The 27,584-nt window shown below is 41.0% G+C and overlaps 1 protein-coding gene across 4 annotated transcripts in view; it reads left to right on the top strand.

Annotated features, from left to right (window-relative positions):
• Window positions 1-27,584, top strand: part of myo10l1 (myosin X, like 1) — a 47,714-nt gene that overhangs the window by 16,581 nt on the left and 3,549 nt on the right. The window contains exons 3-41 of one of the 4 annotated variants that reach the window (XM_026151790.1): window positions 8,725-8,883; window positions 9,963-10,150; window positions 10,788-10,922; window positions 11,491-11,615; window positions 11,792-11,805; window positions 11,920-12,004; window positions 12,231-12,337; window positions 12,716-12,845; window positions 12,947-13,065; window positions 13,192-13,338; window positions 14,327-14,427; window positions 14,571-14,637; window positions 14,906-14,998; window positions 15,088-15,156; window positions 15,240-15,322; window positions 15,696-15,798; window positions 15,957-16,037; window positions 16,159-16,283; window positions 16,385-16,502; window positions 16,619-16,725; window positions 16,807-17,074; window positions 17,143-18,024; window positions 18,159-18,282; window positions 18,451-18,592; window positions 19,191-19,295; window positions 19,600-19,695; window positions 19,799-19,892; window positions 20,114-20,169; window positions 21,047-21,189; window positions 21,471-21,665; window positions 21,906-22,063; window positions 22,155-22,275; window positions 22,732-22,880; window positions 22,991-23,139; window positions 23,237-23,444; window positions 23,776-23,912; window positions 24,011-24,134; window positions 26,789-27,142; window positions 27,346-27,522. In XM_026151790.1, the coding sequence (XP_026007575.1) occupies window positions 8,725-8,883; window positions 9,963-10,150; window positions 10,788-10,922; window positions 11,491-11,615; window positions 11,792-11,805; window positions 11,920-12,004; window positions 12,231-12,337; window positions 12,716-12,845; window positions 12,947-13,065; window positions 13,192-13,338; window positions 14,327-14,427; window positions 14,571-14,637; window positions 14,906-14,998; window positions 15,088-15,156; window positions 15,240-15,322; window positions 15,696-15,798; window positions 15,957-16,037; window positions 16,159-16,283; window positions 16,385-16,502; window positions 16,619-16,725; window positions 16,807-17,074; window positions 17,143-18,024; window positions 18,159-18,282; window positions 18,451-18,592; window positions 19,191-19,295; window positions 19,600-19,695; window positions 19,799-19,892; window positions 20,114-20,169; window positions 21,047-21,189; window positions 21,471-21,665; window positions 21,906-22,063; window positions 22,155-22,275; window positions 22,732-22,880; window positions 22,991-23,139; window positions 23,237-23,444; window positions 23,776-23,912; window positions 24,011-24,134; window positions 26,789-27,142; window positions 27,346-27,522 (5,838 nt within the window). The remainder of the gene's footprint in view (window positions 1-8,724; window positions 8,884-9,962; window positions 10,151-10,787; window positions 10,923-11,490; window positions 11,616-11,791; window positions 11,806-11,919; window positions 12,005-12,230; window positions 12,338-12,715; window positions 12,846-12,946; window positions 13,066-13,191; window positions 13,339-14,326; window positions 14,428-14,570; window positions 14,638-14,905; window positions 14,999-15,087; window positions 15,157-15,239; window positions 15,323-15,695; window positions 15,799-15,956; window positions 16,038-16,158; window positions 16,284-16,384; window positions 16,503-16,618; window positions 16,726-16,806; window positions 17,075-17,142; window positions 18,025-18,158; window positions 18,283-18,450; window positions 18,593-19,190; window positions 19,296-19,599; window positions 19,696-19,798; window positions 19,893-20,113; window positions 20,170-21,046; window positions 21,190-21,470; window positions 21,666-21,905; window positions 22,064-22,154; window positions 22,276-22,731; window positions 22,881-22,990; window positions 23,140-23,236; window positions 23,445-23,775; window positions 23,913-24,010; window positions 24,135-26,788; window positions 27,143-27,345; window positions 27,523-27,584) is intronic. The other 3 variants (XM_026151791.1, XM_026151792.1, XM_026151793.1) reach the window with 3 other exon arrangements.

The following is a 27,584-nucleotide window of genomic DNA, read 5'->3' on the forward strand; positions in this document are numbered from 1 at the left end:
ATGCTTCCATTCTGCAATAACACAGCTTAGAGTTGATCATGGAGGATCTCTGAATATAAAGATTAAAGGGTGTGGCCCACTACTTATGTTCCTGTATATCAGGGGTCCCCAACTCCAGGCTTCGAGGGCCGGCGTCCTGCAGTTTTTAGATCTCACCCTCAAGGCCTGGAGTTGGGGCCCCCTGCTGTATATGGTCAGTGGCACTTCTCAATGCTCTTTGGTGTAAAAACTATAGCAACACTAGGTCTTTTCAACTGTTATGAAAGCTAGAAACCCCACGAAAACAAACTACAGCCGTACACTAAGCTGAAGACATAATAGCTATAAAAATCTCCTAATGCAGTAAACTCAAAGGGCTCAAATAACTCTGATGTAGGTCGACATGAAGTGTTTAATGCGAGCACTCACTGAAGCCTTCTCTCCACGTATTGGCATTATATTGATTTGAGAAAACCACAACCTTTCTCACTTTCTCAGAGGAATACATGAAACAACCTTGAGGGTTATTATTGTTTGTTCACACTTTTGCAGTCTTTAATTACATCATCTTGTTGTGTGTTATTTTTCTGCAGTTACTTAATGGAACAGCGCCTTCAGCTGTTCATCTCAATAAACCGACTCCTCATGTAACTGTGGTGATTAGAAACACCGGCAGCAGGAGATAGCACTTTCATCACAGCTCGAAGAGTTTACACATTCTTCCTGTGGCTGTGTGAGCTTCCTCCCACAGTCTAAAGACATGCAGGTCAGGTGATTCTAAATTGGCGACAGCGTGAATTTGAGACATTTAAGGTGCTGTATCAATGTTTATGTGAGTGAATCTGGATTGGTAAAGCACTATTATTGGTCCAAATAACCGTTTATTCCAATTTCAAAGAGCCAGACTGTTGTAAATTTGTAGAGTGGTCTAGAGCAATAGTTCTCCAGTTTTAAACCGTATATTTGAGCACTTTGTTATTAGCAGCCTGTCACAAAACAAATCATTTGTTCTTATTTCTTTAGTTGAATCTATGTAGACCAAAGACAACACAGTTTAAAACACATAAAATAGTGTTTTAACTCCACCAATGTGGTTCCAAAAGGGACAAAAAACTTGAAGCAATATTAGTCATGGTTTGGCCTCCCCTGAACCTTTGCCTCAAAATTATTGAAGGAGTCTCGGATCATCTTGAAAGAAAACAGAATGAAAGGCGGGATGGCTGTAGCTCAGGCAGTAGAGCAGGTCATCTACTCATTGCAAGGTTGGTGGTTCAATCCCTGGCTCCTCCAGTCTGCATGCCAAGTATCCTCGGGCAAGATACTAACCCCAAATTGCTCTCTGATGCGTTCATTGGAGTATGAATGTGTATCAATTAGGAATTGTTAGCTAGCACCAAGAAACTTAGAAGACAGTGCTGGTGTGATTGGGTGAATGTGTTGAGCACACCGGGAGTATACGAATCAGTCATTTTAACATTAAAAGGGCTTTGAATAGACCTTCAAGAAGACTGGAGAACTATTCCTGAAAACTCATTTGAGTTTCTTGAATTTGCAGTATCATCCCATCTCTCACCTCATGACAAACTTATGACCATGACTGAGGGTTAGAGCTAAGCCAATCCAAATGCACTGATAAAAACATCCACCTTTTCCTTTAAGTCTGAATAGTTTTCTTGGTAGAGAACTTGATAACGTTAGGCTACATAAGGCAAAAAATGAATGAACCTTTGGGGAAACTGGGTAATTTAAAAAATGGGTAGATAAAACATACAGCAAATAGAGCACTTTAACTAGTTGCAATTGATTTCAAAGAGCTCCCATTGGCATTCTGAATATCCTGTTAGTTTGTGTTTGATATGATTAAAGGGCTCCTATCTATATATTCTTTAGTGGGGGATGTTACATTTTCTGCCTCCACCGGGCACCTTTGCCATACACTTATATAGCACACACACACATGCACGCACACTCAGGTTACGTTTGCGATGATTTATGGACTGTGTGTGCTGTGTGACCTGGATTTCAGTAGCTAGCGTGAAAGCTGCAGCGAGAGCTCACGCGAGCACAGAACATGCTGCAGGGATGCAGCACTCCTTGTCCACACACACAACAATTGCATACTTAGAAACACACACGCACACATGCACTACTACGCACAACTACTCCTCCCTCGTACTCGGTCAAATGTGCCTAATGAAAAGTTCAGAAATGTTTGGGCCGATTCGCCACGGAAGAAAGCTAGTGTTGTTGTGATCTCCTGACCCACTTCCTCTACTCAGTTTCACATTTCTAACCCTCTGAGGATCCCCGTAGTTACACACTTGCTCTGTATAACATAATGAGATTAACATAATTTCACACAAAAATACGGATGAACGCACACACATTTTGCTAAAGTATCTGTCTTACTCACTTGCATTTCATCTATTCACACCTTTCCAGGCACTGCAGTGTTCTTTATTAATGCAAGGCGGAGACCCCCTATAGGGTAGTGTGAGTGCTAATTTTTAAAGGAGGATTTTTAGTCCAATTTTAGTCAGTCCAGTTGATTAGAACACATATTCAGTGCTAATTCTGGCTCTGTGGAATAAAGTAATGTTTTAAGACAGGGCAAATTTATTCATCAAGTTTATTTGGATTTTATAATAGTCACCTAGTAAAATAATCATCTCCATGGGTGTTGGCTCTGTTTTATGTTTGATGCCAGTTGCAAAACTGTTCAGATGGCGATCAAGGCAAATTATTATTGAAGCCATGTTAGCATACTGATGCTAATGTTAGCACCGCTGCTCCGTAGTTTCCCTAGTTTGTGAGGGTGGTTCACAAATTACAATCACATGCTTCACACAATTTTAGTGTTTCCTCTTCAAACTCAAATCCTATTTTTCCTTAAAAAGTAATGCAGTACATTATTTAATTACTTGCAGGAGAAAATTACATTTCTCATTACCTTATTTTCTCATTACTACATAAAATAACCTGAAAAACATTTAACGTAAAACCTTACCCTACAGTCCTATACACCGACACAAATCCTTGTTACAAATCTCACTTATGTGATCTTTCTTTTAGTTTTTATGTATGAACACAAAACCGACATCACAAAACAACGCTGAAAACCAGCACATTGAGACTTCCACTGTGATTCCACTTTAGCAGCATGAGCAGGAAGAAACGAAGGTTCCAAGCCTGACTGATTATCTCTGCTTTTGTTACCTGTTGAACTTCTGGCTGCTGAGCTGTGGTCGGCTTTCACTCAGCTTCATCATCACTCTGTGTTCCTGTTTAGTTTTGTGTTAACATGCTGTCTTTGCAGGGGCTTGCAAAGAACTGAAGTTCTGCTAGCAGCATAATGTGGCTGTTCCTGATATAGTTGCTTTACTACAATAAAGCTGACTATAGCACAGAAAGAAAAAAGCTTGTTATCCACCTGCTGTGCAGATAACTGAAGAACCTTTGTAAAGCAAGTAACAATGTAATGCAGTTACTGAATTAAGTCCAGTAACGTGTTCCTTAAAAATGCAAAATGTTTACAGTAGTGTGAAAGCAAAACCAGTCATTATAATGTAATGCATTACACCCAATACTGTCTTGACTCATACCCAAGCAAATCAATGTTGTCTGTAGTCAGGAATGCTGATAAATGTTTTAAAAATCCTTCTTCATATTCTGCAGGCTTGATAGTTTTTAGCAAACGAGCACTGCTAAGCACTGCTGGCTGCCGTTGCCCACAGTGTACTTTGATTTCAGTGATCAGATTACACTAAAGACCTGCTCATCCCAACTGCACTCATTTAGAGCTGACACTTCAGATCCAAGGTCAGTGAGGAGACCTGCAGGTGCTGTACGGAACTATGTGATACTAAATCTGCACTGGCGAATAGAGGTCTACAGAATATGTAGGTCACTGTGCTCACAGCTCTCTTCCTCTCTGTCTCTCCATCTTTATCTCCTCGCTGTGGTTGCAGCTAATATGTGAAGTCAGATGAAGAGGCTCGTCTCCTCCGGCTCTCCTCCTCAATCATGCAAAGCAGCTTCAGACATCAGAGAGTTTTACAGAAAGACTCGAAGCACTGCATGTATATGTGTGTGAGCTTAAAAATGTCTTTACATGGCAAAGAAAATGATAAAAGGGAAGAAGTGTTCTGAAAAAGTGAATCATACTAACCTGTTTTGTCATTTTCAGTCTGAGATCATCCCAATAGGCTTTCTTTGCAATGAATTTGGTGCAAGTTTTCTAAAAACAATACTACTCAGCCACTTTAGGAAAGTAGTTTTATCAGATAACTATCTTTGTGAATCACAATTTTAAGTCTGGCGTCTTCAGCAGAGTGTAGGCCTGAATGTTAGGTGTTGTGAAGTCAGAGAGTACTCAGAGATGGACTAAAACAATTTTTCAAATTTTGTGGTGGGATTTTCTGACCACCTTCTCGCCGAGTATGATCTCCCACTCCTGTCTTAGTGAAGACAGATAAGAGTTAGTTAACCATCCTCTACTTCTACTTCAGCCTATCTCTGTATTTTCCTCTCGCTGTTCTTCTGCTCCTGTTCTGGATGATGAATTATTGAATATGAACTATCCCATTTTAGACTCTCTGGGTAGTCAGATTTATCGTGCGTACATCTGCATCTGCATCACAGCACAGTTTGAGTGTGTTCGTACCTATTTTCTTTGTGGGTTAATGTGCAGATAGGCTCCATGTAGAGAATGTGTGTTAAAACCTATTGGAGGGCAATGAAAGAAAACAGAGACATCTGCAAAATTCTTTTCCCCCTCTCTCACTTCAGCTGCAGGTTACTTCAGTTACTGACACACTTTCCAAATTTGAAGCATCTCATCTCCCTGAATTACTTGTGAATATCTGCTTTAAATGCTGGGGGTTTTTTTGGCTTCATAACCAGTTATATGTTGCAGAAAAGTATCCCAGGAATTTATTTGTTTAGTTATTGTGTTAAGAAATTCTTCAAATATACATTTTAGCAATCCCCTCCCCCCTTTAATGGTAGTTTGCCATTTGTTTGCCATTTTCTCTTGTATGTTATGAGGATGTGATTGTGGCTCGTTTGAATATTCTTTCAACCCTGTAGGCAGTTTATTCTTTCAGCTCCATACAAATTAAATATAGATATAAAACAACCAGTCTGAACAAATATAAAAAATAGGTTACCATTTATATACAAGTTGCAGTTTGTGGAAGAGAGTATGCTCAAATAAAAAAAAAAACCTAAAAGGAGATTAGGTGCATGAGTTTAACTCACTGATTTTCCTATTGTAGAGCTTCTTTTTCCAATATTATATGGATATAAGTGTCCTTAGGGTAAACAGTACAATCAGTAAACTCCTTCACTTCAGTTTGACGTAATTCTGCACATTTACAGATAAAACTCAGCCAGTGTAGAGAATAGGTCAGCTATCTCAATGACGCACAGTGAAATGTTAAAATAATGTCACAGCAGCTGCTGAAAAATAAATAAAAGAGCAGGAGTGATGTCACAGGTGTTACAGTTTGAATGCATGTCTATGTTTTTTAGTGCTATCCCGCTAACCTGTTATACAGGAATGTTAGACTTGTATGAGGAAGTTGTTAGAATTTATAGAAATATTCAAAATCCAGAAGAGCAAAATCAAAGATTATTTTAATACATTTCAAGACTACTGCTGGATATTCCTGTTGGTCAGAGTTATGAAGATAAGTTATGCAAATATAGCTATGTAAATACAACATGCAGGCATCCATTTGTGTTTCTTCTCTGTTGACCTGGTGTGTTTTTTTTCTTAGTGTTGTGTGTGTGTGAAGTCTTAGCTTCCCTTCCACTGTAATTTACTCTGGATTGCACAGGCGTGCTTGACTTTCTGATTGAAAAGGCTCTCGGTGTGCCTTCAATTACAGACGGGGGTCTCAGATTGAGCCATTTAGGCATTAAGTGATTCACTGTGAGGGATACACATACACAGATAGATAGCAAAGTATACTGGAAAGACTTGAAGTATAAAAAACAAGCTGAAGGAAAACAGTATTGACGACGAGAACAGCAATACAGAGGAGAGGAAAAAGGAAAGGAAAAATGCAGTGTGGGGCAGATAGAAGAGAAGGAGGTAAATTAATGAAGAGTGGAACGATAAGAGAGGCGAGATCGAAGGAACAGAGACACGAGAAATGATGGGGGAGGGATAAAAGACGGGTGACATACAAAGAGAAAGAGAGATGAGAGAGACAGAAGTGATGTTTAAGACATGAAGACATGGAGAACTTCAGAAAAAAAACAGTGGGAGATCATGATTTAATAGGATGAGAAAGTAATGGAAAAAAGTGGAAAGAAAAGCTTTATGGAGTGGAGATCTTTCAAGAGTATTTTCATCTTTCTATTTTTAAAAAAAGGTCTGCCTGTAATATCTGCAATATGGATGTGCACAGCTGTCCACATCATGACAAACAAGCACGATGGTCCATCTCATTTCGTAGACAAGCGTGTGTCTAACTCACACATCAGGCAGTGATGATAGCACAACCACACTCACACATAGATCAGCTTCAAAGGTTGAAAATAGCAGGACGTAGCATTAATTAAACCAAGAGAAAACAGATACGGTCAGATATGGATCAACATCATCATTCATTCACAGGGTGGATTTAAGTTCAATATTCATCCCTGGTCTCCGATGAGCTTTTAAATGTCTGGCTTTTTAGCTCTTAAATGCTCCACTATGATTAGCAGCTGGTTGCTACCTTTTTTGGTCTGTTTGGTCGTGAGCAGGTAGCATAAAATGAAGCTTTAGAGATTCTTTAGCAGTGCAAAGTGTGAATAGGGAAGAAAGAGCAGTGGGTCCCAAAATCAAAGCAGTGAAGTGAAGACTAATAACTCAGACATTCAGATAAATATATCATAGATGTTTTCCATCTTCTCATGTAACTCTCAGCAAGAAAGTAAATGACGCTGAGTTCTTAAATTATAAAATATTAGTAAGTTATACTACGTTATCTGGTCACAATCCTCTTCATCAGCTTCATGCAGCAAGAGGGTCAACACTCAGGCAGTCTTTTCCATGCATAAAGCATTCTACAGCACGTAACATTAAATTGATCCAATTTAGAACACAGGGCCTTTTAAATGGATGGGGTCACAGTAAAGATGCAGAGCTGTTAGCTGCACGTGTCATCATACATGAGTCATGCCTTCTATAATGGAGGGTGAGGTACAATTGGGTCATTTCATTTACAGCTCAGTGAGTGCAGAAATGTTACCGACTTCATTAGCATTGCGATACTTTAACTGATGTTTTGGCATTTCAGAGAGAGAAAAGTGGAAACACGGCAGCATATTGCACACAGGTTTCTTTTGTCAGCCACATGCAACAAACAGTTGGCATGGGATGATTTCTTTTGCCCTGAGAGAGTCGTCGGCACGCAACAGCTCTGTGCAGTGCAAGGCAGCGTCACTGGAGTGAAATAGATTTATTTAAGAACAGGATGTCGGAATGCCTACAGCTCACCCTTCTGCCGCTTTCAACAGACTTCCACCACATCTGTTACAGCAGCAAGCTCACTCAGGGTGGAGGCTGGCTGTGAGACTGAGATGACATATTAACGACCCAGTATCGTAAAGGCCGTGGTTTCTATTCTTGGCCGGGCTGATTTCGCTGGAGTGAATGAGCGACCTTTACGCTGAAGTAGAATGACAGCCTGTGTGCGTCTGTGCACCGTGTGTGAGGAAGACGGATGGGAATTGTGGCAGCAGCATCCATGTGCCTGACCTGAATACACACTGAGCTGCATTCACTTGTCATGTCCTTCCAGATCAGATCCATTGCCCTCTCTCATCTTCTCTGCTTCTGTCCTCACGGTGTTCCTCTCTCGCTTCTTTCTCCTCCCCTCCCACAGCCGGCTTCTCCACCCGTTTTGTCCCCTAATTCTCTAGTTGCCATGGCAATGGATGACATAGATGAGATGGGGGGTCTGAAGGGAGCCGTGAGGCTCTGTATTCTCACCATGTGGATTTTCATCATGTTGCATCACAATTAGCCTGTAATGCTAAAAATGGAGAGACGTTGGAATGCTGGAGTCTTTCATGTATTTGTTTGTGTCAGAAACATTGATTAGCCAGTTATTCAGTTTTGGTCTGTGTTATTTATTAGAATATTTCCTTTTAAATTACAAACAAAAGCCTTTAAAGGAATATTTCTAGTTTTGGGGACTACATTTACTCTAATTTCATTACAGTGAATATGAACCTATTTTACACCAGTGACAGGTTATGTTAGCTCAAAAACAACAATAACAAAAAAAGGTAAAATATAATTAAACTGGCCTAGAAACCTTTAGACTCAAGAAACTTACAAAAACAGCAATAGCAACAAAAAAACTACTAAAAGGAATTCCCTTAATAACGGCTGAATAGCACAAATAACCTAGGCAGAAAAGCAGCTCTGGACTCATAACATGTCAAACTGTAAGACGTCAAGGCTTCAGCAGCAGAAGACCACACTGGTTGCCACTCCTGTCAACTAAGAATGGGAAACTGAGGCTGAAATTCACACAGATTCAACGTTACCTGGTCTCACGAGTCTCGATTTATCCACATTTGTTGTCTCCAAGTGACTGTCAGTGTTGCACAATCAGCACATATGCTGCTTTGCATTGCTGTTAGATTGCTATTTCACAACACTTGTGAATATTATTATATTATTTCATGCCAAAGTATGAAGTCAAAAACTGGGTGATGATCTTTACGTCTCCTTGTATACAGGTGTTTTACTTGCAGCAGGCCGAGGTCACCAGGGAGCGAGTGTACGCTATGCACCAGTCAAGCATCGATGGGGTGGAGGACATGTCAGCACTGGCGGAGCTGCACGAAGCCGCTATCATGCACAACCTTTACCAACGCTACCAGAAGGATTGCATCTATGTGAGTGCATTCAGCGAGCCATGTGTGTCTATGTCTATGTCTGTGCAGGGCCATTATGTGTGTTTATATTATCACACACCTCCTTCTCCTTTGCTTACACGAGTGAGGCTTTTAGAAAGAGACACAAATCCACTCATCAGGCCTCCCCGTCTGTAAGTGAAAAAGACGGAGAGAGAAGTGAGTGCTATGAAATGAAATTGTCAGTGGTTAGGACAGGCCAACTTTAGCTCTTTAGGAGGACTGAAAATTGCTCCTTATTGAAACTGTCTAAAACTTTCATGTTTTATTAAATCAGGTGGTCATTTAGTGATTCTGCAGCAAGAGGAACCTAAATCGTCTCACGCCATTGGCAGGATTTATTCTATTTTTTCTTCTTACGAAATAAATTTATCTGCTTTGTTTCATATGTTGATATTTAAGCCCACTAACTGTAGAAGCATCATATCCCTGCTCACCATTTCACAGCATATATCATTCTCATTGCAAAAAAATAACCATATGAATGACTTTATGGTGCGATAGTGCAGTTTAAAATCTGCAACATCACTTGATTTGATGGCCTTGTGGTTTGAATACATGCGCGTTTTACAATGCAGATAGGAAATAAAACGCATAAAAGTTTCTTTTTGATCACTAACCCAGGCATCCTTACACATGAATGCCCTCTCCTCCAAACTGTGGGATCAGTATGCATTGCAGTCTTTACATTTTGATCACTTTTATGCTGATGCACAGAAATTTTCAAAAGTCTGGAAACCTGGAAGATTACCAGACAGCTAGATTATCTAGACTGCCTAATCTAGATGATGAAATATTGTCCATATACGGATTTACCTTAAGATGATCAAAATAATTTCTCTTGTGTGAGTCTGCTTTCTGTATTACTGCGCTCTCATGCACTCATGTGTATCTGTGTCCTTTAGCACTATTTTATATGTGGATAGTCCACTAAATGTGCCAATAAGGTCATATGAATATAGAAAGTGGATAAACGTGGACCAAATATAATCAAATAATAAAAAGAAAGGAAAGATGATACAGACACTGAACCTGAAATGTCTCTCCTTCGCTGTTTTCAGACTAACATCGGCAGCATCCTGGCAGCTGTCAACCCATACAAGCAGATCCCTGGTCTGTATGACCTAGAGAGGGTGGACTTGTACTCCAAGCACCATCTGGGGGAACTCCCTCCACACATTTTTGCTGTAGCCAATGAATGCTACCGCTGCATCTGGAAACGCCACGACAGCCAGTGCATCCTCATCAGGTAATGATGGAGGACATTCAGGGAATTCTTTACCCATCTATCCCTCTATCTTTCTCTACTAAGCTATCAAAACATGACTTTGTTTCCTAAATCTTGTCTTTCTAGTCTACTATTTCTAGTATGCTTATTCCCAGAAAATCCTGCTGTTCCTATGCCTGTTTGTAGTTGAAGCCTGTGCATAGATAGTGAAACACTGACAGCTATTAGACCTAATGAAAAATCAAGGTAAAGGCTTAAGGAAGTGGAAGTGGTTTGCATCCCAGACATATTGATGTCAGTGGTTGATTGGAAATGCGAGACAGAGCAATATTCAAGACCAAGCTAGAGAACAAATAGATTGTGATCATGACCGTGTCTCCCTTTGTTTTGAAAATAAATACAATTTCCTCTTCCAAATTAAAGTAGGGTTATTGGTTCGCATGATTAAGTGGCCTGATCTGGTTCTAGTGTCCACCATCCCATCATGCTTTCACTTGTGCTCAGCCTGATTACGATAGGCTGAATATCTCTGAGGTCTATCAACCTGCAACACCAATTAGATAACCGGAGAGGTTCAAGATACGGGAATGTCGGTGAAGGTCATTGTGTGTAGGATTTAATTGGGCTATGTGTGTCTTTGTGTGTATGTGTACTCCAGTGGGGAATCAGGAGCAGGGAAGACTGAAAGCACCAAACTGCTGTTGCAGTTTCTGTCAGTGATGAGCCAGAACTCAGCCGGAACTCCTCCCTCAGAGAAAAGCACGCGTGTGGAGCAAGCCATCGTACAGAGCAGGTATGCGAATCAGTGAAGTAAACATGACAAGCTTCAGGAAATGCCAAGAAACAAGTCAGTGGGTTAGCATCTTTTCCATGGAGCGTGCTACCTGCTAGGCTGTGGTGAAGAAATAATCACTAACGCCAGAAAATATGATGAAGTCTAAGTTTCTGTAATGACTACTTGTGTAAGTAGTAAAAGGACGGGATTAGGAGTGTGTGTTTTACACATTTTATATATCAGATTAACAGCTTACATGGTAAAGATGGCAGCCATTCAAGGCCTGCTTATGGCCTTTGCCTTTTCTTTGGGATTTTACCAGCTCATTTTACTTGAGACTTTAAAGCCTTTTATTTACATCTCTAACAGGGTGTTAAGTTCTCAAAGAATAATGTTTTGTGTAACTGAAATTTCATATCATTTAAATCCAAGTGTCAGGATTACAACTGTGCGAGTGCTAAGTGAGCACGGTTTGAGCTCATATGGATATTATGTTCTCCTTAAAATGTCGAATTTGTTGAAGTTTTTTCTGGAAAACATATGGTAAAAAAAAAATACTGTAAAAATAATTTTTCCCCCTTTTCAGTCCCATCATGGAAGCTTTTGGTAATGCTAAGACTGTTTACAACAACAACTCCAGTCGCTTTGGGAAGTTCATCCAACTTCACTTCTCTGAGAGCGGCAACATCCAAGGAGGCTGCGTCATAGATTGTATCCTTGCTTTAAAGCACAATACATCTAACTGCATGAAATTTACACCTGTGTATGATTGAACGGGTGCTTGTTTTTGCATACACGCATAAAAAGTTGTGGTAGAAATGTATGTTTCTGATTCTTAGAAGGTGAATTATATGAATGATGAATTTCTTTGACTCACTTCCTGTCAGATTTACTTGAAAAGGTAAGGATGTCTCGACCTCCTCGTATCAAATTTATTAGGAGTCACGTGTCAGTCTTACATTGTCAATCACAATAAAATGTTCATGGAAACTTTGCTACCCTGATTTTTCTGTAGAACCGCGTGGTACGACAAAACCCCGGAGAGCGAAACTACCACATCTTCTACGCTCTGCTGGCAGGAGCTAGTAAAGAGCAAAAAAGTAAGAAGCTGTGCGAGCGTAAATATAAACAGCGAGCTTTTATTATTTTTATTATTTTTCAATGATCCAATTTACACTTTTGGCTTCATGTGAGAAGTTATTGTAAAAATAGTTTGATTTCAGTTATAATAGAGAAGAATAAATATTGATGGACAAACATTATTAATCATTAACTTTTACCTGTGAATACATATCGTTTGCTCACATTATACATTTGCTCTTGCAGGCCTCTACTTCCTGGAGGATCCCGCTGAATCTTACCACTACCTCAGCCAATCAGGATGTCTTAAGGACAAGAGTCTAAATGACAAAGAGCTGTTTAACAGTGTTATGGTCAGTATTGATTTTGTCTTCAGTTCTTCAAGTAGATGTACTGAGGTCTGTAAGAACAGTTCTCTATTGTTATCTATTGTTTTTTTTATCCAGTTACAAAAGTAGCAGAGAGATTCCAACGCTAACAGGATGATAGCAGGGAGGATTGGTGGCCTTAGATTGTAAAGTTTGATGTCCTCACAGCCATAAAACTGTTAATCTTTTTTGTTGAACACTGACATATTGTTGTCTTAAGAGCAGAGCAGGTTAGCCTCAGAGAAATAAAGATCTTTTCCCCTCCATTTATCAAACCTTTTTCTGGGATGTGAATGTTATCAATGAACCTTTGGCTCTGAGAAAGTGCTCACAATCTCTTTCCCCGTGCTCGTCTTTGCACAGGAGGCGCTAAAGGTCTTGGAGTTCACGGAGGAGGAGATCAGAGACATGTTTAAGCTGCTGTCGGGAGTCTTACAACTTGGCAACATTGAGTTCATGACTGCAGGAGGAGCTCAGATCACCACCAAGCAAGGTCAGAGAAGTGCTCATAGAAAGTGAGTTAGATGATATAAAAATCGAGGTAGACATAGAAAACGTTCCAGATGTTTAACATGTCTTTGTCCATGTTTCCAGTGGTTACCAATGCCAGTGAGCTGTTGGGGCTGGATGCCTTCCAGCTGTCTGAAGTCATGACTCAGCGCTCCATAATCCTCAGAGGAGAGGAAATCTGTTCCCCACTTACTATTGAGCAGGTCCCTATACACACATGCATATAAACACACTTTAATTTACCCCTCCATGTTTGATTTCTGCCTCTTCCTGACATAGTCACATTACTCATTTCATTCCTCCCTTGGGTTTCCCCCTCATTGCTGCAGGCTATTGATTCCCGGGACTCTGTCGCCATGGCGTTATACTCCCAGTGTTTCTCCTGGATCATCCTCAAGATTAATCAGAAGATTAAGGGGAAGGAAAACTTCAAATCCATCGGCATCCTTGACATCTTTGGCTTTGAGAACTTTGAGGTGAGGGCTTTGACCTTCCCTCTGTTTGGCATATTTTTGATTTTGAGGTCATGAATTTTCTCCTCCGCTTCCTAAGCTGCCAGCTGCTACTCATCCTGTTACTAAGCAAGATTAATGAGTTTCTTACTACTGACTAATCACTTCACTGAAACACTGAGTTATCATTCGTACAGGATTCTGACAAAGACAAATGAAAAAGCTTACTAATAAGGTTTTTCTTTTCTATAAAAGAAAGAGCTATACGAAAAACAGAAATTAGAGGCCAGGTGTAACAGAGAATAATTTATTAACAAAACTTAAGAATTTACAAAAGTATTTTTTGAGTCTCTTTAGATCAGGGGGATAAAAAGGCAGAGAGGCAGACGGGAAATAATATGGAGCTGGCAGGTTGAGTACTGACTGCAGGAGAGCACTGAGATGATCTGAGCCAAGCCAAGGAGAGGACAGAAGGAAAGCCAAATTAGGGAAAGCTGCAGAAGCAGGAAAGCTCGATAGGACCAAAGCAGGACCGGATCTGCCATCTGATTAGTGGACACAAAAAACCCCCCATATAAACAAACATATTAAACAGCGGTTGAATGAGACTAAATGGCAGTCTAATGGTGGAGTTTTTAAGGCAGAGGAAACCACAGAAGAGGGTATAGGGTTCCTTTCTGCTTGGTTAACTTCTAACAGATTAGCAAATGCATTACTTGTTCATAATGATACAGCAAAGAGCCAGAATTAGGACACTTAAAATAAAAGAAGAACTTGAATAAGCATTTTCTCTTTTTTCTGGCAAAACTGGAATACTTTGGAAACGTGCTACTAGCTGGATTCATGAACCCAGAGTTAGCTGAGCCACACGATAACCAGCTTTGTGATTGCCGTTATGCAGGATCGCCATTTTTAGATTCACTGATCCAGATGATCCAGACAAAGTTGAGCTTGTTTCACGACACAGAACCATGACATGTCTGTAAGTCAATCCCTGCCTCTGTGCCTGTAGGTCAACCGGTTTGAACAGTTTAACATCAATTATGCCAATGAGAAGCTTCAGGAGTACTTCAACAAGCACATCTTCTCTCTGGAGCAGCTGGAGTACAACCGGTACGGACGTGAATATGGAACCTAAAGACATTCGGATTGTGAAGCGGACTTTAAAGTGTTTAAGGAAAAGGGAATGGAAGAGTAAATTTAAATATGACCTTTTTCTTTTTCCTTGCATAAATATTTTGTTGTGCTCTCCACAGGGAAGGTGTTCAGTGGGAAGCAATTGATTGGATGGACAATGCCGAGTGTCTTGACCTCATAGAGAAGGTAAAAAATACATTTGCTATAACTCATAGCATAAATGTAATGAAGATGTTAGTTTTTGAGTGCATGATCTTTTCTCAGTCCGTTGAAGGGAATTGAAATAAAAACTCCAGTACTTCACCATTACTAAAGACCAGCTTGGGTGCCTCCTTCAGATCTGTTTTTGGAAATCTAATAATTTGTGGGGCCGATGTCTTAGAAAGTGGTGCTGATTTCATAATACTGATGCAATAACACCACTTTACCCCTCCCCCCTCCTTCTCTGTCCTAGAAACTGGGCTTGTTGGCACTAGTGAATGAAGAGAGCCGATTCCCCAAAGGAACAGACTTCACTCTGCTGGAGAAGTTGCACAGCCGACACTCTGTGAGTTATTTACACATCTCCTAATGACCTCTATGCGTAATTCACTAAATGCTGAGCTTATGTTAAATGCCATGCTTCTGTTTTTGCAGACAAACCCTTACTATGTCAAGCCCAGACTTGCTGATCATCAGTTTGGTATCAAACATTATGCTGGAGAGGTGAGTTTTATTCAGAACGGACCTGCTGCACGCCATCATTGTGTTGTAAAGTCAGTGTAGTTTATAATATCTGTTTCCGACAGGTCCTCTATGATGTCAGAGGAATCCTGGAGAAGAACAGAGACACATTCAGAGATGACATCCTGAACATGCTCAAGGACAGCAGGTAATATCTGCAGATATGATGGTTAATTAGGACTCAGAGGTCTAATTAACCAGTCATTCAAAGAAAGAAGGGTTTTAAAGGTAAATCCATGTTTTGTTTGCCTTGTTTTAAGCTGATATGAATTATTGGGCTGAAGTCCAAACAATAACCAAAATAATGGATATTAGTTTCTGAAAATATGAAAAAAGTGTTTCTAAAAGCTTCTAATGAGCTTTGAAACTGACCATCCAAACACACTGTGGTGGATTTTTTGTTTATTTTTTCCAGCTCTGCCAGTTTCCTTGTTGTTATCCCAATGTACCCTGTAATACGTTTTCTAACATGAGTTAGCAGATGCGTGTGTTTCATCCTTTGTATTTCTGTCGATTCATAGACTGGACTTCATCTACGACTTGTTTGAAAAGGTCGGCAGCAGGAACAATGAGGAGAAGATGGGAACAGCCCGGCGTAAACCTACAGTGAGCTCCCAGTTCAGGGTGAGTGATATGATGTTGGTGCTAACTGTTAACTAAGGGTCTTGAACTGAGAGAATAATTAAAACGCATTAAAGAAAATGTTTTTGGGGTTTTTTGGAATGGTAGTTATGATTGTTATGGCGATGTATCGGCATTTATTGTTTTCTTAATCTCTTTAGGACTCTCTTCACGCTCTTATGGCCACTCTGAGTGTTTCCAATCCTTTCTTCATTCGCTGCATTAAGCCCAACATGGAAAAGGTCTGTTTTTTCTATCCAATGTCTTTATCTACTCACATATTCATGTTAATATCACTATCTGACAGTATTATTCTGTACTATATCAAGGTTACGTGTTAAATCCTTTGTATCATCCTTTCAGACTCCAAATGTGTTTGACCCGGAGGTCGTGCTGAATCAGCTGAGGTATTCTGGGATGTTGGAGACCGTGAAGATCCGTCGTGCTGGCTTCCCAGTTCGCAGAACATTCAAAGATTTCTTCTCTCGGTAAAGATCTCTAAATCTACATTCTTACATATTTTTCTATATCTGTGATTTGTTTTTTAAAAGTATCAATTCTTTTCTTTAACGTTACATTTTTATGGCAGTTATAAGATCATTCTGAAAGAAAAGGTGCCGACAGCAGGAGATGATAAGAAGAGAACCACAGACCTTCTGACCAAATATGATAAGACCAAGAAGGAGTGGCAGTTAGGCAAGACTAAGGTGAGGTTTTTTTTTTACCTTTTGGAGATCTAAAATGGCAAAGTTTTGTACAGTGTCTCATATCAAGGTTGTTTAACAGGCTGGCTATAAACTGTTGTCACCTCTTTGTTTTGCAGGTGTTCATGAAGGAGTCTTTGGAGCAGCGTTTAGAGAAAGACAGAGATGAAGTCCGCCGCCAAGCTGCCATGATAATCCGAGCCCACCTACTCACTTTTTCTGCTAAGTAAGAATCTTGTGACGTGAAGTCATGTTTTTGGGACCAGTTATGTTTGTTGCTTTGAATTTTGTGTTATTCGATCCACAGGAAGCACTTCAAACGTGCACGTGCCAGCGTCGTCACCCTCCAGAAACACTTACGAAGGCACATCCAACGCAAACGGTTTGTGAAGCAGCGCAAGGCAGCGGTGGTGCTGCAGAAACACCGACGAGGTCAGGTGGCGCGTGCTCACGTTCGAAAACTGAGAGGGGAGAAGAAGAAGGAGGAAGAAGAGCAAAAGACGAAGGAGGAAGAGGAGAAGGAGAAAACGCTGGGCGAAGGGGAGACGGAGGAAGCGGAGGGAGCAGATGCAAAGGTAAAGCCTTCAGAAGCATCTTCACTGGCATTAATGGGAGTGTTTTAACCCTTTCGTCTGCTCTTTAGGATGAAACTCGCCAAATGGAGGAGATCCTGCAGCTCGAGAGAGAGATTGAGCGCTTGCAGAAGAAGAGGGAGGATGAAGTGTCGCAGCTCTGTGAGTCGTCCAAGCAGGAGCTGCAGCTGCGCCGGGACGCTGAGCTCAAGCGGATGAAAAAGGAGGCATCGCGCAAGGCCACGGAGCTCATCGACCTCCTGAACTTTGGAGGCGTTGATCCCTCACTGGGAGCAGTCGGGGCTAAGCCCGCTGCAGAGGTGAAAGCTCCAAAAGGTGCCAGCACCACCAGAGGAGCATCCAAAGAAGAGGATGTAGACGAAGGCTTTCATGCTGAGGAGGAGTGTATCCCCTTGCCTGACTTCCCTCCCCCTGCTGAGACAAATGCTCCTGTGGATCAGGAAATATTTGCCCAACTCCCTCCTCCACCACCTGCCTTTGCAGAGGGAACAGTGCCCCCTGTACCACCTCCTCCGCCCCCCCTTCCATCAGACAGCATGCTTGCGGGTGGAATTCCTCCTCCACCTCCCCTCCCTCCACCCGGAGATGGCACCACTGTGCCTCCACCACCGCCTCCACCAGGAGAGGAGGAGAAGAAAGAGCCAGAAAGGAAAGTGAGCATGGTGGAGAGCCTCGTAGATGGCGAGGAGCCGATCTACAGCATGCCGGCCGACACAGAATCAGATTACGACCAAGAAGAGGAAGAGGGGTCAGTCACCGCCGGAGACGACAGCTCCGTGTCGGGAAGCAACCGAGGGAGCGCGACTGTGGCGGACGAGGAACACCCCAGGAAGTCGACCTGCACCAACGCCAGCATCGAGTCCTACAGAGGCAGCTCTGACTCTGTGAGGACACACACTTACACGCATCCTCACAAGCGTGCACGCAGATATGTATGAGCAGCTAGAGTATACAGTGCATTTTAACTCATTGTAATAAACTGTTAGCGTGCTATCTCATTATGGAATAAAAGTAATTATTATTAAAAGCATAAGCAGGTCACTAACGTTCTTGTGTCATGTTGCAGTATGCGGACAGTGATGATGAACATGATGGCATGATGGACACTGATGAAGAAGTGACAAATGGCAGGGTGACTTTGCTCAATGGAAATGGGCCACCATATTTCCACGGCTACCTATACATGAAGGGTATAGATGTTTTTCTTTGTAGAGCTGGTGTTTCTGATCTATTTCTATAGCACTTGCATTATTAAATATAGCAGATAATCATAGCTCTGCTCTTTCAGTGTGGGCACCAAATCCTATCCACTAGACCTTTTTTTTAATTGACTATGTCTCCCAATTGTGCTCCCTCAGCTGGTCTCATGATCCCATGGAGGAGGCGCTGGTGCGTGTTAAAGGACGAGACCTTCATGTGGTTCCGGTCCAAACAAGAGTCTCTGAAGTCAGGCTGGCTCTACAAGAAAGGAGGAGGACTGTCCACTCTGTCACGGAGGTTGTTGTAGTTATTACTGAGCGAAGCCTGCATGCTTTGCAAATAAAAGCACTATTACAGCTCAGCGCCATCTGATGATGTGATGATTTTTACAAAGCTGTTCAGAAAATGTCAACAAGATGGGTCTGTGAGATCCTACCACACTGCCAAGCAGAAGATCTTAAAATGTAACTGAATGTTTCATATTTCCTCATAATTCTATAAAAGGTGAAGTATAATACAGTATGACAGCTTCATGTAACACCACAGTGTTTGTTAGCTTGATTTATTTAAATGTAAATAGCTTAAAAGTCACAGATTTATTGAATCCGCATGAATGGGTTAATTTGTCTGTAGTTCTGAATGCCGTTGAGTATTTGTGTAACTATAGGGATTAAACCCCCTGCAGGAGTTCACTACAATACATTAAAGCCAATGTATTAAGCTTTTAGTGGTTCTTCAATTAGTTGGTAATTGATTTAGGAAAAGTATGTGTTCAGAGTAAAAGTTGGTGGTTTTCTTTTTGGGGAAAGAGATGTAGTTGTGATCTTGTTAAATAGAAAGGTTGAGAGGGCAATATTAAGCTTATGAAGAGTGCTCATGGTGTCTTATTTCTCTGCAGGAATTGGAAGATGCGCTGGTTTGTTCTGAGGGACAGTAAGCTAATGTACTACGACAACGACAGTGAGGAGAAACTCAAGGGAACCATCGACATCCGAGCAGCCAAGTAAGATTTCTGACAAACCCCACCACCAGAAAATCACACAAAGTTTTCTTCACTATTTGTCTAGAGTTGTGTGGCTAGCAAAACTCAAGAAAAAACAAACAGAAAATCACAAGCAAATACAGAAACATGTTTCAAGCAGACCAGATCATAATGGAAATTTACTGATTTAAAATGTGTTGTATGCAGCTCGGGCATGTTCTTCAGCTTCTCGCTGGATCAATGGAAATTTCCTCTTGATTTCTGGTCCACTGGTCCAGACAGAACCTGAATTTCTCAAACGAGTGTCCTTTTTATGACTTCATAGGGAGATTGTGGATAACCATGAAAAGGAGAACGCTCTGAACATTGTGACCGATGAGAGGACATACCAAGTGTTCGCAGAGTCGCCTGAGGATGCGAGGTATGACGTAGACTTGACCATAGACTGCTAATAATAAAAACAAGCACCTATCCCTGTCTGATTTCATAGCTTTAACATGATGGCATCCTCTTCGTCTGTGCAGTGGGTGGTTCAACGTGCTCAGTAAGGTGCGAGTGTGCACTCCCGAGCAGCTGCTGGAGATGTCCCATGAACAGGCCAACCCCAAAAATGCTGTGGTCAGTCTTTTAAAAACACGAATCAGTAAATTCCTCTGATCTGAAAATATTCTTCCCACAAAATGTGCATGTTCGATAGCTTGTAATTGGTTGTAGGTGATTATTGTTTTAATGGTTTTCTTATCGAAAACGATACAGATAAGGTTGTGAACAGTCACGAGTTGGATTGGTTTATTAAGACAAATAGTTCAGTTTGAACAATGCTCTCCTTTCTCATTCAGGGAACTCTTGATGTGGGATTGATTGACTCCGTTTGTGCATCAGACAACCCTGATCGGTAAGTTTGATCAGCTAGAAAAGAAGCTGATGTTCTCCTCATATGCAGAAGAAGAAGAAATTCTCTCTCTGGTTGGAGTATGAATGAAGAACTTAGTAGAAAAGAATGACGAGCAACTTTATACAAGACCTGAGACTTACTTTAGTGCCAAGATCAGCACTAAAGAAATGCAATGCAGCCACAGGTGCTTGTTTTGCACCATGTGGCTGCAAAACAAACCCAAATCATCACCCCTCCAAAACCAAGCTTGACAGTTATTATGAGGTGTTTCTCCTGATTTGCTGTGATTGGTTTTCACCGAGCGTGCCACTGTGCATTATCTACAAACACTCCACTTTAGTCTCATCTGTCCAAAGGACTTTGTTCTTGTTGTGTGTTCAGATGTAACTGTGGAAACCTAAGCCATACTGTTATGTTCTTTTTAGAAAGAAAGAGGCTTGTTCAGTCTTCTTCTAATTGTGCTGTCATGAAATTTAACATTTAGCATGATAACTGAGGTCTGTAGAGTGTTAATTTTTGCAGTTTATGTGCACATTGCTTTATCTGAGCTTGAGATGAAGTCGCTCGCGGGAAGACTGGCATCGGTCTTGAATGTTTTCCACTTGAAATCTTTCTCACTGTAGCACCATGGTTTCCAAATTGTTTGGAAATCAATGTTTGCCTACTCAGACTGACTGGCAGCAACAGTTCTATCTCTGAGATAAATGCTGATATTTTTCCTCTGTGGCATGATGTCAATACCTGAATGGTCCATATGAGAAACCTGGCAGAATTTCTCACTATATTGAGGTGGTCACGCTTGCTGATCATCAATTGGTCAAGTGCATTTTGTTAGCAACACCTGGCTGCTACTTACCCTCATAGTTCATGTTTTCAGGCCAAACTCTTTCGTCATCATTACGGCCAATCGTGTGATCCACTGCAACAGCGACACACCAGAGGAGATGCATCACTGGATCAGTCTGCTGCAGAAACCCAAAGGAGATGCCAGGATAGATGGACAGGAGTTCCTTGTCAGAGGTGAGGGTTTTGGATATTTTCAAACTTATAGATGCAACTCTGTGCTTTCTATATTTTATTACTTTTTTTTTTTTTACTTTTGGGAATATTTTAAGCAAGAAAATATTGGGCCATTTATAGATGTTAGAACTATACGCATTATCTGTATTTAATTTTCGCTAAAAACACCATACTGTCATTTTTAAAACAGTCTATCTTCAACGTAAAGGTTTAGGTATCACAATATTTTCTACATTCTTTTTCCTCTTGTTGCCTTCCTCCCCTCTCCTCTCCATCTTCAGGGTGGCTCCAAAAGGAGATGAAGACAAATGCCAAGAGCACCTCCCTTAAGCTGAAGAAGCGCTGGTTTGTTTTAACCCACAACTCCCTGGATTACTACAAGAGCTCAGAGAAAAACTCCTCCAAGATGGGAACTCTGGTCCTTAACTCCCTCTGTTCTGTCATTCAGCCGGATGAACGAGTGCACAGGGAGACAGGTGAGCAGAGAGAAATGAAAGGAACGGGAAAGAAGGGCACATTTAATCAGGGATTATACTTACGAGGTTAGGGATATATGCCGGTGTCTCAGTTTACAATTATAGACTTGATAAATGTACCAGTACCCTGGTTTTATTGAATTAGATTAAAAGGATTTATTGCACAACTCTCATAAAACTTAATCACGATGTTAGTAGAAATAATTTTATTGGATTTAACCCACCCTCTGTTTTTTACAGGCTACTGGAACATCATCGTGTACGGGAGGAAGCATTCCTACCGTCTTTATACTAAGATGCTGAATGAAGCCATGAGGTGGACAGCTGCTATACAGGGAGTCATAGACAGCAAGACCCCAATAGAAACACCAACTCTGCAGCTCATCAGAGACATCAAGGTAAGACGCTCACATAGACAGAGTAAATTCAAATTCATCAGAAGATGTGTGTCTTTAAGATGATTTTTTTTACACCATTGTGTCTTCTCAGGAAAATAGTGTGAACCCAGAAATAGTGGAGCAGATGTACAGGAGGAACCCCATCCTCAGATACACACAGCATCCTCTGCATGCGCCTCTACTGCCCCTCCCTTACGGAGAGGTCACCAGCTGTGAGTGAAATAGAGAAACCTCTTACGCTCCCAACTTCCTGTTTCATAGGAAATTAAAGAGGCCAAAAAAACCCACTCAAAAAAGTGTAAAATGGAGTAAAAGTTCTGTCATAGGGTGAAAAACTGGGTATACCCAGGAGGGGTCGCCAGCGGATCACAGGACTAACATAGAGCTAGACAAGGACAAGCTCACAGATCCACAGCCAGAGCTAGTTTAGAGTTGTCATTAAATTTAACAAGCATTTCTCTGGACTGTGATAACAATTGGTTTCCACAAACAGGAGCTTCAGAAGGGAACCTGCACGGGCAGCCACAGGGAGAACATGCAGACAACATGTTTAACACTTTAAAATGCTGACATTGGCACAACAGTCATCCTTTAATGTAATCTTTCTTGATGTTACTGTTCTCATCTTTAGCCTAATTGATTACCTACGTGTTTTTTTCTCCGTGCAGTACAAAGGCAGCAGGGTTACGCCAGTCTGCAGGATGAGGCTGTGCGAGTTTTCAACTCACTACAGGAGATGGAGACACTGGCAGACACGGTGCCCATCATTCAGGGCATCCTGCAGACCTGTCAGGACCTGCGCCCTCTCAGGGATGAGGTACTTTTGTATATTTACTTTCAGAATAAAACTTGAATATTTTATTTCCCATAGAATATTCTTTCAGTTTTCCAGCTGTTTACACTCTGATAAAAATCTTTTCCCCACAGGTTTATTGCCAGGTGATCAAGCAGACCAATCATGTGCCTCAGCCTAACAGTCCAGCCAATCGTGCACACTGGCATCTGCTCACCTGCATGAGCTGCACCTTCCTACCCAGTCGAGCCATCCTCAGATACCTCCGCTTCCACCTCAAGAGGTGAGCGTCTGCATTAGGGATAGCATTTCCCTCGCAAAGCATCCATAAAATGCATGCGTGTAAATGTGTTGTGTATATTTGTGTATTTGTAACTCAGGATACGTGAGCGTTATCCAGGCGCGGAGATTGAGCGGTATGCCACCTTCATTGGAGAATCCCTGAAGAAGACCAAAACTCGTGAGTTTGTTCCCTCTCAGGAGGAGATCGCCGCCCTGCTGCTGAGGCAGGAGATGAGCACTACTGTCTACTGCCATGGAGGAGGTTCCTGCAAGATCTCCATCAACTCACACACCACTGCTGGAGAGGTGCATAAACACAATAGATACACAAACATATTTCTCTTTGAAATGCATTATTTAAAATGCACACCTGTAAGATAAAGTTAGAAGTGTGTTCATTTTACACTTGTATTGAGTGTAATGATCCATCACTCACACCTATATCTGGAGACTTGCAGTCGCATTAGCTCATCTTAAACATAAAAGAACAAAAATTAACCTTGAATAGAAGGAGAAAGCTGAGGCTGGGTGCATGTGATTTGCAAGTGATCTTTGAATTATTTGAAAAACCCTTTCAAGATGAAATAAATCAGTTTCAATGGGAATACTAAACGCCGTCTGAATGTTGTTACTGCAGGTTGTAGAGAAGCTGATCAGAGGTCTGGCCATGGAGGAAAGCAAGAATTTGTTTTCTCTGTTTGAGCACAACAGCTTCACAGACCGAGCTCTGGAGAGCAGAGTGATTGTGGCAGATGTTCTGGCCAAGTTCGAGAGGTATCCGAGTCTTTGTGAACAAACACTGCCGTCCATTTAACCGTGTCTTTGTTGTACACTTTGCAGTAACGCATGGCATGTTTTCCTTTATTTTTCAGACTGGCAGGCAGTGAAGAAGAGGAGGAGGAAGGAGAATGGAAACTCTACTTTAAACTGTACTGTTTCTTGGATGTAGAGAGCATGCCCAAAGAGGGAGTGGAGTTTGCTTTCATGTTTGAACAGGTGAGATTTACTCTAATTATTATGTTTAGCTCAAAGTGATAACCTAAATGCTGACACAAGAAGAAGCAGGTGAGACCAAAAAAGGTGAGCTTTAAAAAATATTGCTGAAGAAGAACAGAAGGTAGATCAGGCATGAGTAAAAAACTCTAAAGGATGTCCGAAAGAAAACAAGGAAATCTTATTTGTATAGCACTTTTAAAACCAAAATGCTTTAGAATAAAATTAATGAAATTTTCATAAAGTTTAATCCTACACACATTCACAATATTTCTACATAATAACACAACAGCAGCCTGTCTTCCAGAGTTCCAGAGATTAGCAGCTTCTAGAAGCTTCTCAAAAGTTATTAAGAAATAAACCTTAATAATCTTGAGTCAGTGTGGGTGTCTCGGGTTGGTGTCAAGGTTGACCCAAATCCACAAGAAGAAGTTCAGCAAGTGACGGACAACAATGTCTATAAATCGAAGCAGGAGGAAACATAAAGAGGCAAAAGAGAACAAACAGAGAACAAAAAGCACAACAGGGCAGAAAAATAAGGCAACCTGAGGCTTCAAATATACTGGTGACTACAGTTAACTAAAAGTGATCTAACAACTAAAACTAACTAAACAAAAATAAAAACTAGACTTTAAAAAAACCAAAACGATCTGAAACAGTTTTGTATCCATCCATCCGCTTCTGTTTATCCTTTTCGGGGTCGCGGGGGGCACTGGAGCCTATCCCAGCTGTCTTAGGGCGAGAGGCAGGGTACACACTGGACAGGTCACCAGTCTGTCGCAGGGCTAACACATAGAGACAGACAACCAATCGGACTCACATTCACTCCTATGTGTAATTTAGTGTTTCCAATTAACCTAACCCCACTAACTGCATGTCTTTGGACTGTGGGAGGAAGCTGGAGTACCCAGAGAGAACCCACGTAAACACGGGAAACATGCAGACTCCACACAGAAAGACCCCAGCCTGATGGTAGAATTGAACTCAGGAATTCTTGCTGTGACGCAACAGTGCTAACCACCGTGTCACTGTAAAATAAAAATATAGATGAAATATCGCTAATTTTAGTATTTGTTAGCTTAGCAAAATTGTTATTACAGGTTGCCTGATGTATCTGTTTATTCAGACTCTGGATATCAACAAGACTCTAAATCAACTGCTATGAAAAAGTTCTGTGTTTTTAATTTTAATATATTTACTGATTTTCCTAAATCTTGCCTTTGACATATGTCCACCATACAATGATAATTAAAAAGACCAAAACTTACACTGAAACTAATAAACCTAACCATTCTCAAACAATAAAAACTAAACCGAAACAAGAAAATCCACTCAGCAAACTAACTGAAAGTACACTGTACTTAAAAAGTCAAAATGAAATAAGAATAAAAACTAATTAGAAAAAAGTAAACTGCAATGATTCTTCTGGGGATTAATCTGGTCACAGCTAATAAAGCTGGAGAAAATAAGGAACAGGTGAAACAAATGAATGATACCAAAACATGGGAAGTAAAACTTCAAACATCAAACACAGGAGTGAACTAAATACCAGAGTAAAACAGGAAGTGAGCAGGGCACAGAGACGGCCACTTAACATGGGAACACAGGTGAGGCAGGAATAAACTGAAAGCATGAAATGATATGAATCACCAAAAACAGAAACCAGATAGTGAGCAAGAACACAAATAAGAAAACTTAAACAGAAGAAAGAAAAACTGGACTCATGATATAACAAATCTAAGTTAAAGCAACAACTCTACAGTAGGCAAACATTACTCATAAACCCAAACCATGCGATAACTAAAGATTCAGATGAAACAAAAAACATTGATCCAAAAAGAAACTAAGAAAACTCAAAATCCTGCGTCAGGGACCCAGTCATGTATGTAGGTTCAAGACCATTTAGGCCTTTAAACACAAACAGTGCCACTTTATACTGGATGTTTCTGTAAATTTTGGAATAACTAATAGATGATAGATAATTGACTAACTCCAGTGTACAGTGAAGAAAAAGATAATAACATCATCCTCCTAAGATAATAAGATAGTTCTGAGCTGGAAGAAACTGCTCTTGACCCCAACATTTCTTTGTTAAATTTCAAATTAATGTCCCAAGATTATCCCAATGTTTTTAACATGAATGAAAGGAATTAAAAAGCCCTTAAAATGTCTTATTTAACCTCTTAATTCGTAATCGTGCCAAATTATATGACCTCTGTTGTGGTTTAGCTGTAAGAAACTGTGTGACATCAAGTAGTTTTTATATCTAAAAGCTCCTTGAATGAAGAACAAAGCCATAATAATCTCAAAGGAGTAAAAACCAGAAACCAAAACTAATTAATGTTGACACCTGACAACAATCAAAATCTAAGTCTGGGTTAAACAAACTGGGGAACGATACACAGATAAATCAACGAGGACCTAAAGATTGTAAGTAAAACGAGGCTTTCCTACATGAACGATGTAGTGGTGGCTGTTGACTCGCTGGTTCTCTGGCATGAATGTATGACTAGGTGTATTCATTTTTAGTAAGATTACAAAAGCAGTATTTGAACGCAATTCCAATTGAGCCTGATATTTTCTCTTCCTGCTGAAGATGTGATCCAGTCAGGAAATATAAGTGTCAGAAATGCAGACTGTCTTGCTCTCTCTCCCAGGCGCACGAATCTTTGATAAGTGGTCACTTCCCGGCCTCGGAGGAAACGCTGCAGCACCTGGCCGCTTTACGTCTTCAGTATCTCCACGGTGATGGGGCAGGTCGAGCCGGGTGGAGCCTGGGGAGCGTCTACCCAATTGGACGTCTGCGCAACCGCATTTTGCACTCCACCAAACCGGGTGTGGGGGTCACAGGTGGAGCTGGAGGGGCTGGAGGTGTTGGAGCTGTAGATGGAAAAGGCGTGGCAGTAGGACAAGGTGGTGTCGGGCCCTGCGTAGAGAAACGAAAGACTCCGAGCTTCCTGGATGGCACCCTTAGGAGAAGTTTCAAGACTGGTTCACTGAAGAAGCAGAAGGTCAGTGATGGAGGAAAAAGTAGCTTTTCATTAAAGTTAAAGAAAATATAGCTACTTCATTTTAAAATTCTACTTTGCAAAAGTGATTTGTACAATTCTGCATCTTAAGTTCACTGAAATCCGTCTCCTGCTATACTAAATAATAAATGAATAAATAAATAAATATACACATGATAGTTCGGAGGATTCGCTGATTGTTTCAGATGGAGGATGAGCAAATGCTTGAGATGTGGGTGAAGGAGGAGACGTCTGCAACACGGACCAGCGTGCTCGAGAAGTGGACTCGTCTGCAGGGCATGCCGCAGCATCAGGCCATGCTGAAATACATGAGCATCATTAAGGAGTGGCCAGGATATGGCTCCACCCTATTTGATGTGGAGGTGAGGAAAAACGCTCAGAAGATCAATTTTGGAGCTTTGTACAAATAAATTTGATCTGCTTC

This window comes from Astatotilapia calliptera, chromosome 19 (assembly GCF_900246225.1).
Source record: "Astatotilapia calliptera chromosome 19, fAstCal1.2, whole genome shotgun sequence".
Taxonomy (NCBI): domain Eukaryota; kingdom Metazoa; phylum Chordata; class Actinopteri; order Cichliformes; family Cichlidae; genus Astatotilapia; species Astatotilapia calliptera.